Below are 14,266 nucleotides of genomic sequence, written 5' to 3' on the forward strand. Positions count from 1 at the left end.
CGCTCTACCGCCTTCCGCCCACACCGACCCTCCCTCCAGCCACGCCCCCCCTGCTGGCGCCCCCTGCAGCAGCATGATCCGCTGGGCTGGGGCTGGGAACGGCCCAATAATTGTATGTAATAATTGTATGATTAATATTAACCTTTAGTTTTTTTTAATTTGAATATATTTTCAGGCTTGTCTGCTTAACCCTTTTCGTGACTTATTCTGCTTTTATTTTGAATCCTCCTTAGTGAGTTTATGCCAGCTTCTGATGTAGGCTAGTGAATTATCAAACATATATCCTGCTTTTCATTTGGCATTCAAAATTCCCATGCAAAATTAAATTAAATCTTGAATATATGTCTTAAAACATTTGACCTGAAGAATGAAACTTAAAAAGTAAACATTTAAAAAGTTAACATTCCCATCTTTGGAAAACCAAACATTATTATTATTCAAAAATCAATTCACTGAAATGTCAGGAAATTGTGAAATTAAAGTTAGTCTGAAATTTCAGTAATCATCAGAAGTGATGGTAATCAAAGCTTGAGGCTTTTCTCATTAAGTCATTCTTAATGTTTTGCTGTAGAAAAACACCTAAAGAAGCAAACTTTGAAGGATAAGAAGTTCCCTCAGATCCAGATGAATCATCGAGCATCTTGTGCCCACTCCCACGGCTTTGGGGAAGAGAAGACACAGGACCTTGCTGCTAGGAGAGAAGGTGAGCCTCTGAAACCAAGGGGTTGTCTTTTAGGGAGGGGGACTCCGGGGAATGGTAGAGGACAGGAAGGCCTGGAGGATCATTGTCCATGGGGTCGCGATGGGTCGGACACGACTTCGCACATAACAACATAACAACAACAAGACATCAAGAACCAACTGATTGCAGGATCAGATGGAAATTAAGTTCTCCAATCCCAAAACTTTTGCTGTGCCCCAAACTTTCTGTGATGCGGAAAATTGGGAGTGGTGGGGGGCTTAGGAAGGCTAGGTGATCTCTTCTCTCCCCCCCCACACACACACACATGTAGGCTGCAGAGAAAAGGAGATCACTCTCTTGAGAGCCAGCTTGGTCTCACCGTTAAGAGCAGCAGCCTCTAATCTGGAGAACTAGGTTTGATTCCCCACTCCTCCCCATGCAGCCGACTGGGTGACCTTGGGCCAGTCCCAGTTCTCAAAGCTCTCTCAGCCCCACCTACCTCATAAGGTGGCTGTTGTGGAGAGGAGAAGGGAACAGTGATTGTAAGCCACTTTGGGAATACTTCAGGCAGAGAAAAGTGGAGTACAAAAAAACATCTCTTCTTTTTCTGCTTTCCATAGTCAAGCACTCATTTGGGGTGGGTGGGCATGGGCTGCAGAGAAAAGGAGAGAAGCAGTCACTTTCTCCCCTCCCTTTTGCAGTGGGGAGCACTGAGGCTGATTACTTCTTATCTCCTGCTTCCCTCAGTATCAGTTTTTTTCAAGGCCGGTGGGTGAAACAGGAGCCCACTCAGTACTTATCCCCCATCAGCTGTGAGTGGGCTGCTGATTATCCCCAAAGCTTCTGTGTGTTCCAGCACAATACAAGGGTACAGGAAAGTGCCTGCAGATCATAGCCCAAGTCCTGCCTGATCAGCTGTGAGTTGGTCTCATGGATGTTCAAGCTGCTTGATGCCAAATGAACTTACCTTTCATTGGCTCAGGTTCTGACCATGAGTGTCTCCAACAGGGTACATTTAACTGCTAACAAGGTCGGTCATGAAGCTGGCAATGCCCCTAGCCTTAGCTGCTGCATGCCAGCCTGCTACAGCCTGATTGGCATCTGGGTCTGTGTAGAAACTTACTTTACAATCCAGGCAGTCAAACACCGTTGGTCTGTCAGTGTAGGGCTCCAGGCTGTTTGTCTGCCTGACTCTCCATGCCTTCTTGCACAGCTGAAACTCTTCTCTGCAGTTCTGGCTGTGTTTGCTGATCCTGTGCATTTTAACTCTTGGATGTGTTGTCAGTGTTTTAAACTAGTAAATTACATACTTAAACTAGTAAATTACGTCGTGGTTAAGAGCAGCAGTCTCTAGACCAGGGATCCAGGTTTGATTCCCCACTCCTCTTCCATATGCAGCCAGCTGGGTGACCTTGGACCAGAGAGAGTTCGCCCCGAGCTCTCTCAGTCCTATCTGCCTTAGAGGGTGTCTGTTGTAGGGAGAGGAAGGGAAGGCAACTGCAAGCCTCTTTGAGACTCCTTTGGGTTGTAAAAAGGGGAGATACAAAAAACAGCTCTTCATATTTTAACCTGTGTTCATTTTTTAAAATTATTTTGTTGCTACATGGCTGGCTGCCTTGAGTCCAAGAAATAAGTCAAGATATAAATGTGTTGTGCATGTATGATATCAAGTCAGAGCTTATTATTATTATTATTATTATTATTATTATTATTATTATTATTATTATTATTATTATTATTATTATTATTATTATTATTATTATTATATTTCAATGTATTTCCTGCCACTTCTGAAGCCACTTCTCCAACATGGCCGAAAACCCCCCACCCAACCCCCACTAATAGAGGGGTGAAGAAGGAGGACAATAGTCGATGTACTGCTCCTACCCATGGGTGTGGGCATTGATCTATCTTGCCGACCCCAGCCTCAACCATAGACCTGGGGGAAGAGCTCTGTTTTGCAGGCCCTGCGGAATACCGAAAGCTCCCGCAGGGCCCGCAGCTCACCCGGGAGCCCATTCCACCAGGCAGGGGCCAGAACCGAGAAGACCCTGGCCCTGGTTGAGGCAAAGCGCATTTCCCTGGGGCCGGGAACGACCAGTAAGCTTTCACCCACAGAGTGTAAGGCACTGCAGGGGGCATAGCGCATTAGGCGGTCCCTCAGGTATGTGGGTCCCAACAGACCTAAGGCCTTAAAGGTTAAAAACAGGATCTTGAACCGGACCTGGACAGTAACTGGCAATCAATGCTGGATGCGGGCCCTCTAAGGTGTATCAGTGAGGACCCTAGGAGCTGCATTTTGCACCAGCTGGAATCTCTGGATTAAGGACAAGAGCGAGTTACAGAAATCTATCCTGGAGGTGACTGTTGCATGGATCATTATGGCTAAGTGTTCGGGGGACAGATGGGCGCTAGTACTCGAGCCTGGCGAAGATGGAAAAATGTCTGGCTGGCTACTTTCTAGACCTGTGTCTCCATGGTCAATGAGGCATCGATGGTCACATCCTAATTCCTGGCCTGGGGTGCAATCGTAAGCTGCGTCCCTGCCAGGCTGGGTAAACACGCTTCCTGATTCCGCCCCCTCCCTCCCAACAACAGAGCCTCCTTCTTGGAAGGGTTGAGTTACAGGCGACTCTGCACAAACCATTCCGTCACTGCTTCTAAACAGTGCTATAGTCACCATAAGTCAGTAATGGGATGGTGGACTACCAAGGAAGGCTCTGTAGAGGAAGGCCATGGTGAACCATCTCTGCTTCTCAGTCTCCTTGAAAGCTTCTTGCTGGGGTCTCTAAAAGTCAGTACTTGGATAGAAGACCACCAAGGAAGGCCATGGCCAACCTCCCCTGTTTCTCAGTGGCCTTGAAAGCTCCTTGGCTGGGGTCACCATAAAACAGTTGAGACTTGATGGCACTTACATTTATACATATATGTACACTAAAGGAGGGAAGTGGCATGGTACAGGCTGATCCTATCATATATCAGAAACTAAACACGGTTGGTACTTGGATGGGGGGGCTACCAAGGACGGTTCTGCAGAGGAAGGCAATGGCCAACCACCTCTACTTCTCCTTGGCCTTGCAAGCCCCTTGCTGGGATCTTCTTAAGTAAGTACTTGGATAGGGGTCCACTAAGGAATGTTCTGCAGAAGAAGGCCGGGGCCAACCAGCTCTGCTTCTCACTTGCTTTGGAAATACCTTGAGTGGGTCAAACATAAGTTGCCTGGGACTTGATGGGACCTTATTGCCTGGGACTTGATGGGACACCTGCTAGAGGACATGGGAAGGCTACTCTCAATCACCCCAACAGCGGCATTCCAATCTAGTATCCCAGGGCATCCCCCAACTCCACAACTTGTTGCATGGAGAGCACTCCATCTGAAACCAGTCTCCTGATTTTAATTAATATTTATCACCAAACAGCAGAAGGAAATGCTACAGTTTATATGTTTTGATATTTGCCATACTTATTTCAAAATACAGCATTCAGCTGTATGCCTTAGGATACGTATCTGCTATAAATTCATTTTTTATCTAATTTGTCTGAGATCTAAGCTTCCTGTGGAGGTCCGAGATCAAAGGATCGGATTCTTTCTGATGTCGGCTCCGACACGTAATGTGTGCTGACTTAGTTCTGTCTATAAAATCGCAGTGGGAGGTTGGCATTCTCCCCTGGTACCTTTACTCAGTGAACTTTCGTTTTGGCTGGCGAGGATGACAGGGGCCATGCTGATTGGAGGCTTCGGGTAAATAATTGATGGGCAGGATATTTTTCCCCCTGCCAGAAACGAAAAATCCAGTCTGTTAGAATTTTTTTCACCATTGTGTTAAGATCATTCTGGAAACCCTCAATGGAAACAGGGATAATACCGTCGTATGCAAAGATATGAAGCGAAGCACAAAATGTCTAGTGCCCGAATTCCGTCCGATTTAAAGCAATGTTGGTTTTGGAAACTGAGAGAGACCATCAAAGAATCACTTTTGTTTTCTTTCCCCCATGAGCAAACCTCAGATTTTTTAAAATCCATGTTTAATTTTTGGCATTTTCATCTTGATTGAGGATAGAGCATTCTAAGAATGGGTCACCTGGCTTGGAGCTTGGTAGGACATCAATGAATTGACAAATTTAGTTCTGATTCATTTGTGCCGGTCCAGCAATGCAAAGAAGTAATTTTAACTGATACTCCCTGTCTCTCTCCACCTTCTTCCTCCAACTTCCATCGGTTTCCTCAACTTCCAACATCCTTCTCCGTCCTCCATCCTCTTCCCCCTTCTTCCTTCTGCCATCTTGCCTATCTAGTCACCAGTATATCTTTGACTATGGTCAAGAAACGGCAACAAAGGAAAGGCAGTTGGCAGAGGAGGGACCTAAATGAGACTCAAAGAAGCCTATCCCATGTGCTGGCGGGGGCTCATGGGAATTGTAGTCCATAGGCATCTGGAGAGCCACGGCTTGGCCACCTAATATAAAGATTTTAATCTGTAAACTGGCTTTAAATCATCTCTGTGTGTTTAACCTGTGTTGCTACCTGCTCTGAAGGTAGGGCAGGATGCAGAAATGATGATGATGACGATGACCATTTCTCTGTCAGGTATGAGAATACACAAACGAGTGGAATACACAGCAGAGCCGTCAAAGAAGCTGCCCCACCAAGCTCTGCACGATGCATCCACAAGACGAGCGAGCCACGCCAAGCAGGACCCTCGTCCCTGTGGTGGGAACTCATCACAGAGAGCGCTGGCGCTTCAGCAGCTGAGCACCGAGGACCGGAGTCAGAGGAAGGTCACCCACCAGTATAGCTCGGACTATGGTCAGGAGACAGAAGCAAAGGAAAGGCAGTTGGCAGAGGAGGGGCCTAAAAGAGACCCAAAGAAGCCTGTCCCAAGGCCAGGAAGAGGTATGAGAGGGAGACAAGAGACGGCAGTGGCACGAAGAGCAAATATTTCTAGTATGGTATAGTAATTAGAGCAGCCTTTCTCCACCTTTTTACCCTTGAGAACCCCCTGAAACATTCTTCAGGCTTCAAGAAACCCCAGAAGGGACACAATCCTGCAGAATGTGGTGGAGGCAGATAATGTGGAGAATGTGGAGGTGCCGAGAATTGAACCTGGGACCTTCTGCCTGCCAAATCCGTGCTCTACCACAGCCTACACCCAGTTTACTGGTTGACCTTGGACCAGTCATTGTCTGTTAACCTGTAGGTTACCATGAGATCTTTAGAAGAAAGGCAGGTTAAACCTGTGCCAGGTGAGCCAGGCAGAGATTTTAAGCAATAAACAAGGCAGCTTGCCTAAGAGTTGATACCAAGCCGATAAGCAAAGCAAATAGGTTTCCTGCCTCCATCCCCAAGTCAATTGCTATGGTCTAAGTCCAAGGGGGATGCTTGTCCAAGGGGGATGCTGTGTTCTTTAACCACGTACTCCAATTAGCAACTAATGCTTTATGTTTTCTTTACGCACTCATTAAGTGTAACACACTAAACAAATCACTGTTCTTTTTTTTGTTTGCTTGCTTTTTTCATCCCAGAAGAAATTAAGGATGAGCATATGTGCTAAATGAGTGAGGATTTTCCATGGCCAGGGAGAAGGCAGCGGCCAAGGCTTAAATAGCTATTCCGCCCCCCCCCCCGAGTCTTTCCTTTATATAATTGCTCCAGGCTTGAGCATCAGAGAAATGTTACTTGTGCAACAGAAACCAAAATCTCCTGGGCACACTTCCTGCTCTCACCCCCACCCCAGCACACTGCCTGCCAGTACTCAAAGTCTGGACTTTTGTGACGAAATTCCCACCAGCAGCCACTGACGATGAGGCACAAAGGTGAATGAGCAAGAAATTCCAAGAGGCCTGCCTTCTCCCCAGGAACCTACCTGCTCCCTCCGGTCGTTGTCAGAGGCAGGGAGAGCTGGCTTCGGTGCCTTCGGTTTGTTGGTCATACTCCCAATAACCACTACTGGCCCTCCTTCCTGGATCTGGGATTGTTTGCAGATGTGATTGTATTGAATTATTTTATAATCTTAAAAGTTTTTAGTTGTTTTCGTGTGCATGCCATAAAGACCATGACTGGGTGAGAAGAAGATGTTAAAATGTTATAAATAAATAACTACATTTATCAGTGTTTGTGTGTGTGTGTCTGTTTGTGTGTGTGTGTGTGTGTGTTCAGGTAATGCTGATTACTGTGGCAAATAAGCTCTTAATGGGTTGGACTCAGAAAGGATGCCAAGTCTAAAAGTTGCAGTATACATCCATTAAATATATGCCTTTGTACATTCTTTATGGTTTGCATTCTTTATATACATTCTGTATATTACAAAGAATGTGTACACACACATATAAAAATGACACACGTTCGTTATATTCTGCATTCTATAGATACAATCTTTATATTCTGCTCATTAATGAGATTAATTTCTTAGGCTTGTCTTTTCAAGTGTCCATAAGTCCACATGCACTTCTGTATTTCCGTAAAGGTGTGGAAGGTATCCCGCCTTAGGCTGGAAGGACTCAAATGACTCTTTTTTTCCAGTGCAAGAGTTGAAGAAGTCCTATTCAGCCTGAAAGAAACACACGGACTTTGCGGAATGGAATGGCAGGATCCGGCCAAACCAGGGATGAGCCTATGCAAACAGGATTTGTAGCTAACAAGGATTTGTAGCCACACAATGACAACTTTCTCCATCCATCATAAACCATGCGGCTTTCCAGAGCCCATTCCACACCAATGGGATCATGTACTTTCAGTGTACTTTAGACGTAGAATTTCCTGTTGTGCACAGGAGAATCCAGGTGCAAAAGCACATTAAAAGTGCCTTATCCAACATGTGCAGAATGACCCAGGCTGCTGATAGCTCCATACATGTATTCCTTCAGGGTTTGTCTCATCGCTCCAAAGGATTGGCCCCAGGAGTAGGAAGATATAGGTGGTGTGCCATAAGCAGTGGTTGCAAAGTATTTCCACCTGGGGCACGACACGGCCGTGATAAGCAGTGAGGCAAATCTACATTAGTTTTGTGGACGTTACTTTTGGTTTTGTTGTTTCTAGTAAAATGAGCCCTGGGATGAAGACCGGATGCTTCGAGAGCTTTTACTTATTGCATTTGTGTGTCTGTGTGTGTGTGTGTGGGGGGGACACGTAATTGAAGGGCTGAGTTGCCAGGGGCCATCCAAGCACCTTCTCTCTTTCACTTTTCTTTAAGTAAACGAGGAGGAAAGGAAAAAACGTCAGGGGCCGGGGGGTGGCTGTTGGTTTGGATCCAAGGGGAGACCATTTTGAACCAAGTTCAAAGCGAAGCAAAACAAAAGAAATCAAGTCAGAAGGCAAGCCACGGAGAGGGTGCTATTGAGTATTTGTCGGACATTAGCGATATCAGGCTGGAAGAATTCACATCAAGCATATTTCCATCTCTGTTTGAAATTTTGTGGAGAGTCCCATTTGTGTTTGGGGGGCTATCCACTTAACTTGTACAGGGACATGGATGGAAAAAAGTAAACGAGCAACACTAATTAGTCATCGGAGGCAATCAGTTCTTTATGTCTCCCGCAACGGCCGTTGAAGAGAACATTTTGACATGTAAAAGAAGAGGAAACTGACTGAGAAGTCTGGGGGAACACAGACGGCCAAAGTCAGAAAATGACAAAACTCCAAAGTTGGCTACCCAAAGGTTGGATGAGAGAAAACCACGAGGAGTACATTAAACAAAATGTGTGTATTTATTACAGATTCCACTAAAACTCTGCTTTAAAAACATAGGCACATTCCACCCTTGAAATGGTGCATATTCGAACTAAGAGGTCCTGAATGTATATTAAAGGCTGGTGCAGGTATGCACACTCAGAGGGTTTTAATAGTCATGTCCAGAAGAAGTTATGGAATCTGCATTCTCTGAATGTGTGGATAAAAGTTTAAGAAAACTTTTCATATAACCTAATTCTTTTGCCAGACAGAATATTTAGGGCCATTCAGCACAGCTAAATAGTGTCATGCCTGCAAAATTGCGTGACGCTATAAAAAATTGCGCTTACTACCATTTCTCACCTTCTTGCTATCTCGCTTTCTTCTGCTGCTTTCTGGCATTTCCTGGCACTCTGCACGGCTGCCTGAAATGGCGGTTCAAGATCCCTCTGCCTGTCAGTCATGCTAGTCAGCCAATCACCTTTTTCCCTGGTTAAAAGGGACTGCGATGCAAATTTTTAAAAAGTGAAACTTCTCCATGTTACATAGTTGGGGGAATCCAGTTCTGTGGATTCCCCAACTAATGCTTTTAAATGGAGGATGAAGCTGCTGGTTGGCTGCTGGGATGCTGGATGCTGACGATGTCATTTGAAACGGCAACAACAACAAAAAAGTGTCTGCAAAAAGTAAGCCTTTCACTTTATTTACCGGGTGCGGAATGGCCCTTAGAATGCCTTTTGATCAACCTGCCTTGGCACCTCTTCTATGTCAGGGGTGGCCAAACTGTGGCTCTCCAGATGCCCATGGACTACAATTTCCATAAGCCCCTGCCAGCACATGCATAGGGGCTCGTGGAAATTGTAGTCCTTGGACACCTGGAAAGCCCCAGTTTGGCCACCCCTGAGCTATGCCATATTCTGACCAATGCTGAAGGCCTTGGAAGCTGAAACATGCTTCGTCCTGTTTGAATGTGGGTTCGAGGCTATCAACCTAGAGAGACTGAGTGGTTAGTCCTGCTTTATGGGTCCCAGGCTCTTAACCAAGAGATATTGGATTTATCATGCTGTATAGAGTGAGGACTTCTTAATTCAAATGTTTGCTGCTGTAAGGGCAGAATGTGCTTATGCTTTTAAAGTGGAGTTTTAACATGCATGATAATGGATACATACATTTTGTTTAATTTATTTCTCACAATTTCCTATCACTCTGCCTTCAGGTAACCCACTTCATTGCTTCTTTGGGTTGGGCTCCCCCCCCCTTCTGTTTTGGTTTGTGATATGTCAGAACCACAACCAATGCTGGTATTATAATGAAGGGACAGAGAAGATATTTTACACAGAATACATCTGTACAGTTTTATGCGGTTTTGTACCACACATGCAATTGTTGCCTTTGCCATGAAACGTATACCCAAGCAGCCCCAAACATCCAAAATAGCCCAAATACAGATGGAGGTCATCAAGCAAAATGCAAATCATGTATACCGTTGATACAGCTATTCCCTAAATCGAAAGGAAAACACATATTAGTAACAGGGAAGGGTTTAAATTAATCTTTTAATTCCAAGATTCCTTCCACATTTTGTTTGCAGCCCCTATCATGTCTCGCTTGTCTGTCTCAGTAAGAGGGGGAAAGAGATGTCGTCAGTGGCACAGATGTTGTTTTGGTTTCCAGCTGCTCAGCGCATTCATCGAAATAATTATTAAACAACAAAAAGTGTAAGAACTTATTACTGGGTCATGTCACTGTACTGTCACTTGTTTCAAAATAATAACTATGCCAATCCAGGCTTCTGTGACCTGAAGGCTTGACTACTGTAATCAGTTGTGCATGGGTCTGCCCTTAAAGACAACTAGGAAGCTAGTCCAGAATGCAGCTGTTTGCCTCTTCACTGGAGCAAGCCAATATGAACATAGTACATCTTTTCTGAGATATCTTAATTGGTTGCCTTCTTACTTCTAGGCTCTGGTTAAGGTCTTTCTTCAAGGCCTTTCATGACCTGAGATCTACAGTTCTGAAGGACGATCTCTCCTTATCCTTTTAACTGTGCCAGTGAAACTCTGTGATTCTCAGCCCTATTGTAAGCTCTATAAGTCTTTGCTACACCACTCTTATAAGGTCTATTAAAGCAAGTGAGAACATCTTCTCTGCAGATCTTCAGTAAAATCTGCAAAGTGGCTCTTTCCTGGATGATTTTTCTCCAGCTTATGTGAGAATGCAGCATTTTGGTGTTGTGCAGCTTATTAGAGGGGTTAAGAGTGGTAGCCTCTAATCTGGAGAACGGTTTGGTTCCCAGTCTTCCATAGGCAGTCCGATGGATGACCATGGCCAGTCTCAGTTCTCCCAGCCTCAACTCCCTCCCAGGGTGTCTGTTGTGGGGAGAGGAAGGGAAGGCGATTGGAAGCCACTTTGAGACTCCTTCTGATACAGAAAAGCAGCATATGAAAACCAACTCTTCTTCTTCTTCTTCTTCTTCTTCTTCTTCTTCTTCTTCTTCTTCTTCTTCTTCTTCTTCTTCTTCTTCTTCTTCTTCAGTAATCTCAGGGCTCTCTCAGCCTCCTCTCCCTCACAGGGTGTCTGTTGTGGGGAGAGGAAAGGGAAGGCGACTGTAAGCCACTTTGAGCCTCCTTCGGGTAGACCAAAGCGGCACATAAGAACCAACTCTTCTTCTTCTTCTTCTTCTTCTTCTTCTTCTTCTGTAATCTCAGGGCTCTCTCAGCCTCACAGGGTGTCTGTTGTGGGAAGAGGAAGGGAAGGCAATTGTAAGCCCATTTGAGGCTCCTTCGGGTAGGGAAAAGCGGCATCTAAGAACCAACTCTTCTTCTTCAGAAATATCAGGGCTCTCTCAGCCTCCCCTCCCTCACAGGATGTGAGAAGGTGATTAGAAGCCGCTTTGGGACTCCTATGGATAGGAAAAAGCAGGGTACAGCTCTTCTCCTTCTTTATTTGCTCATGTTGGCTTGAGCTGTTGAGGTCTGTGATTTCTGGTTTTGTTTGTCCGAGCAGGCCTGTTATTTTTCTCATTGTTTCAATGTATGCCTTATTGAAGACCGAAGGCATTTTGAAGACCCTCTGGAATCAGTAGGAGATCTGGAATCAGTAGTAGGACAACGTGGAGAGCTCAGTGTGTGGCTTTAGGTCTTTAGGCATATTTGTTAAAAAAGAAGAGAGTTCAGCTGGCAGTGCTGCTGCATATCTTGTCTTCTCCCTCAACCTCCTGGTTCATCCCCAGCTCCTCCCCCTTCTCCACCCATCACAATCCCCTGCTCTCAAGTGACAAATGGAGTACTGCCTCCACCAACTCACGCTGCCCCCAGCCCCCTCCTAACGGTCAGGGCGAGGGTCTTAGCCAGTGGGCAGAGGGGCAGCTTGAGAATAAATTCTGGAAACTAGCGATTGCCTGAATGTCACGTCCAGCTCTTTAAATATGGAGAAAAGTCAAAGATGGGTGTTTTCTTCAGAGCTTTGAGAGGCAGATGCCATTCAGTCCTTGTTTCACTGCCATCTTGCCCCAGGTTCTTGGGCTAATGCCCTTTCTTTAACCTCTGGAGCAGCCTTTTGTGACCATGGAGGAATGCCTGGAATATTCTTCAGGCTGCGAGTAACCTTGGAAGGGATGCCAGCTGGCCGCACCTCACTGCCACAGCCCCAGAAGCTGCATGCTAACAGTGTGCATTGTGTCATCATTAATAAATGAAATAAAATTCTTGTTAAATAAGAAATTAGTTTCATTTTTGTGTGTGCAGTAACTTGGCTGAGCAAAACAAGGAAGCATTCAGCTCAGTTGTCCTAAAGCCCACCGTGCAAAGCTGCAATTCTCCTCATGAGAAACGGTCTGTGTGTTTTGGAGATCACATGTAACTTTGGGAGATCTCCAGGCAACACCTGGAGGTTGGCCACCCTAGCAAGACCTGGGAATATATTTTCTCTGGGTTGGAAATGGCTGGCAGGGCAAGAGGAAACCTGGGAAGAAAGGAATCTGTGGGCAGGCTGGAGCCATATGTACTGGTTTAGGGATGCCAGCCTCCAGGTGGGACCTGGGGATCCCCTGGCATTACAGCTCATCTCCAGACTACAGAGATCAGTTCCCCTGGAGAAAATGGCTGTTTTGGAGGGTAGACTCTTTTCCACACCCAGAATTCAGCACGGCCCAGCACCCATGGGGTTAATTCCCACTTCTGGATGACACAGGTTGTTGGGTTAATACACATGACGAGATGAGTGCTGATCCCCAGGTCCCACCTGGAGGATGGCATCCCTAGGCTTGACCAATACATGTGGCTCCAGCCGGCCCACGGACTCCTTTCTTCCCCGGTGCTGGTCTGGGGTGGTCCCTGGACTGGCACGCCATAGGCCCTGGGTAGGCTCCCAGCAAGGAAATACGGATAATTCCTGGACTGGTGGCCAATGTCATCCGGAAGCAAGAATTAGAATTTATTTTATATATTTTATATATTTATACACACACACACACATATATAGGGCCACAGAATGTAGGAAGTCAGTTTGCCAGGTTATGGAATTGTTTCTGCTGCGGTTTGGTGATACAGTCATAATAATGTTTTGATTATGACAGGGATTTTTACCCCCAAATCACAAGTGTCGGCACAGCTTATGAAAGCGGAACTCCCCCAACGCTCTCCGTGCTTGTTTTTCCTTTCTGCATCCATCTATTGTTTCTCCTCTCAAGGGTATTTCTGTAAATCAGTGAGCTTTTTTCTTTTTCTTTTCTTTCTTTCTCTTTGGCATGAAACTTCACTGAGGCTGCTCAGGCATAGGCCTGTGTAGCTGGAAATTAAATCATGTGGGAAATTCAAATGACAACGCTGGTTAGGGTCCAGAGATAAGGGTTGGGGCGGTGAAATTAATTATAGGGAGGAGAGAATGAATTACATGCCCATGAAAGAGGCTGTTACCTGCCACCTCTCTCGATCGGGAGAATACCAGAATTGGGCTGATAAAGAGAGGGATTCGCCAAGTGGAGCAAAAAGGACCTGGGGCAACTCTGTGCTGACAGGTCCCCCCACCCCCGCCGTCACAAGGCAATCCTCCCCAGGTGGCTTCCCCTGACTCATTACCTTGTGCATCAATGAGCATTTGTCTCTAGCATTGTCAAAACCGTCCTGATGTGGATGGCCCGAGCGAGCCTGATCTCATGAGATCTTGGAAGCTAAGCAGGGTCAGCCCCAGTTAGTCCTTGGAGACCACCAGAGACTATCAGGGTCGCTACACAGAGACAGACAATGGCCCGTCTCTGTACATGCTAGGAGTGCCCCGTGGGGTTACCATGAGTTAGCTGTGACTTGGTCACACTTTCCACCATCACCACCACCGTTGTGAACGCGACTACCAGATTGCAGGTTCTTATTCGCTTACTTTTCTCCCCAAAGAGACCCACAGCGGCGTTCAACATTAATCAAAGATCCAACAGAGAAAACATACTATTTAAATGAAACAAACCATTCATCCGCAGGTTCAGTACTACATGGACGCTCTACTCCAGCAACTAAGCAACCTTGCTGGAACCAGAAATACTGAACACCAACCATCAGAACTGTGGGGCTTACGTACACATTGGCGGTTCCCATCAAGACACGTGATAGGCCATTCATGGGGCCTGGGGGCCTTAAATCTCTTCCCTGATTAGCTGTGCTTGTGAACCAGCTAAGCCCTGTCTACAGTTTCAGATGTCAGGCTCGGCTTTTGAGCTCTTAGTCTCTGCCTGACCACAGACACAACAGAGACCACTCCACTTATTCCGTTCATTCAAAGGCAGGTGAGCCACAACCCCTCTAGATGCACCCACTTGATGCCTGGAGGCGAGATGAGCAGAGATGGGGAAAAGGCACAGGTTAGAGACGTTGCAACCAGCAGCCATGATGTTTTCTTCATGTTTGTGGTGGGAAGCGTCCATTTTT

General features: G+C 46.0%; 1 protein-coding gene across 2 annotated transcripts in view; it reads left to right on the forward strand.

Moving 5' to 3' along the window:
- The window catches only part of PKHD1 (PKHD1 ciliary IPT domain containing fibrocystin/polyductin), a 454,238-nt gene extending 447,450 nt beyond the window's left edge, over positions 1-6,788 (forward strand). For both annotated transcript variants that reach the window (XM_077315063.1, XM_077315054.1), the window contains exons 64-65: positions 572-703; positions 5,271-6,788. In XM_077315063.1, coding sequence (XP_077171178.1) covers positions 572-703; positions 5,271-5,638 — 500 coding nt within the window. In that variant the 3' untranslated portion in view covers positions 5,639-6,788. The remainder of the gene's footprint in view (positions 1-571; positions 704-5,270) is intronic.
- The last annotated feature ends 7,478 nt before the right edge of the window (positions 6,789-14,266 follow it).

The sequence above is a fragment of the Paroedura picta genome, chromosome 1 (assembly GCF_049243985.1).
Source record: "Paroedura picta isolate Pp20150507F chromosome 1, Ppicta_v3.0, whole genome shotgun sequence".
NCBI classification, from domain to species: domain Eukaryota; kingdom Metazoa; phylum Chordata; class Lepidosauria; order Squamata; family Gekkonidae; genus Paroedura; species Paroedura picta.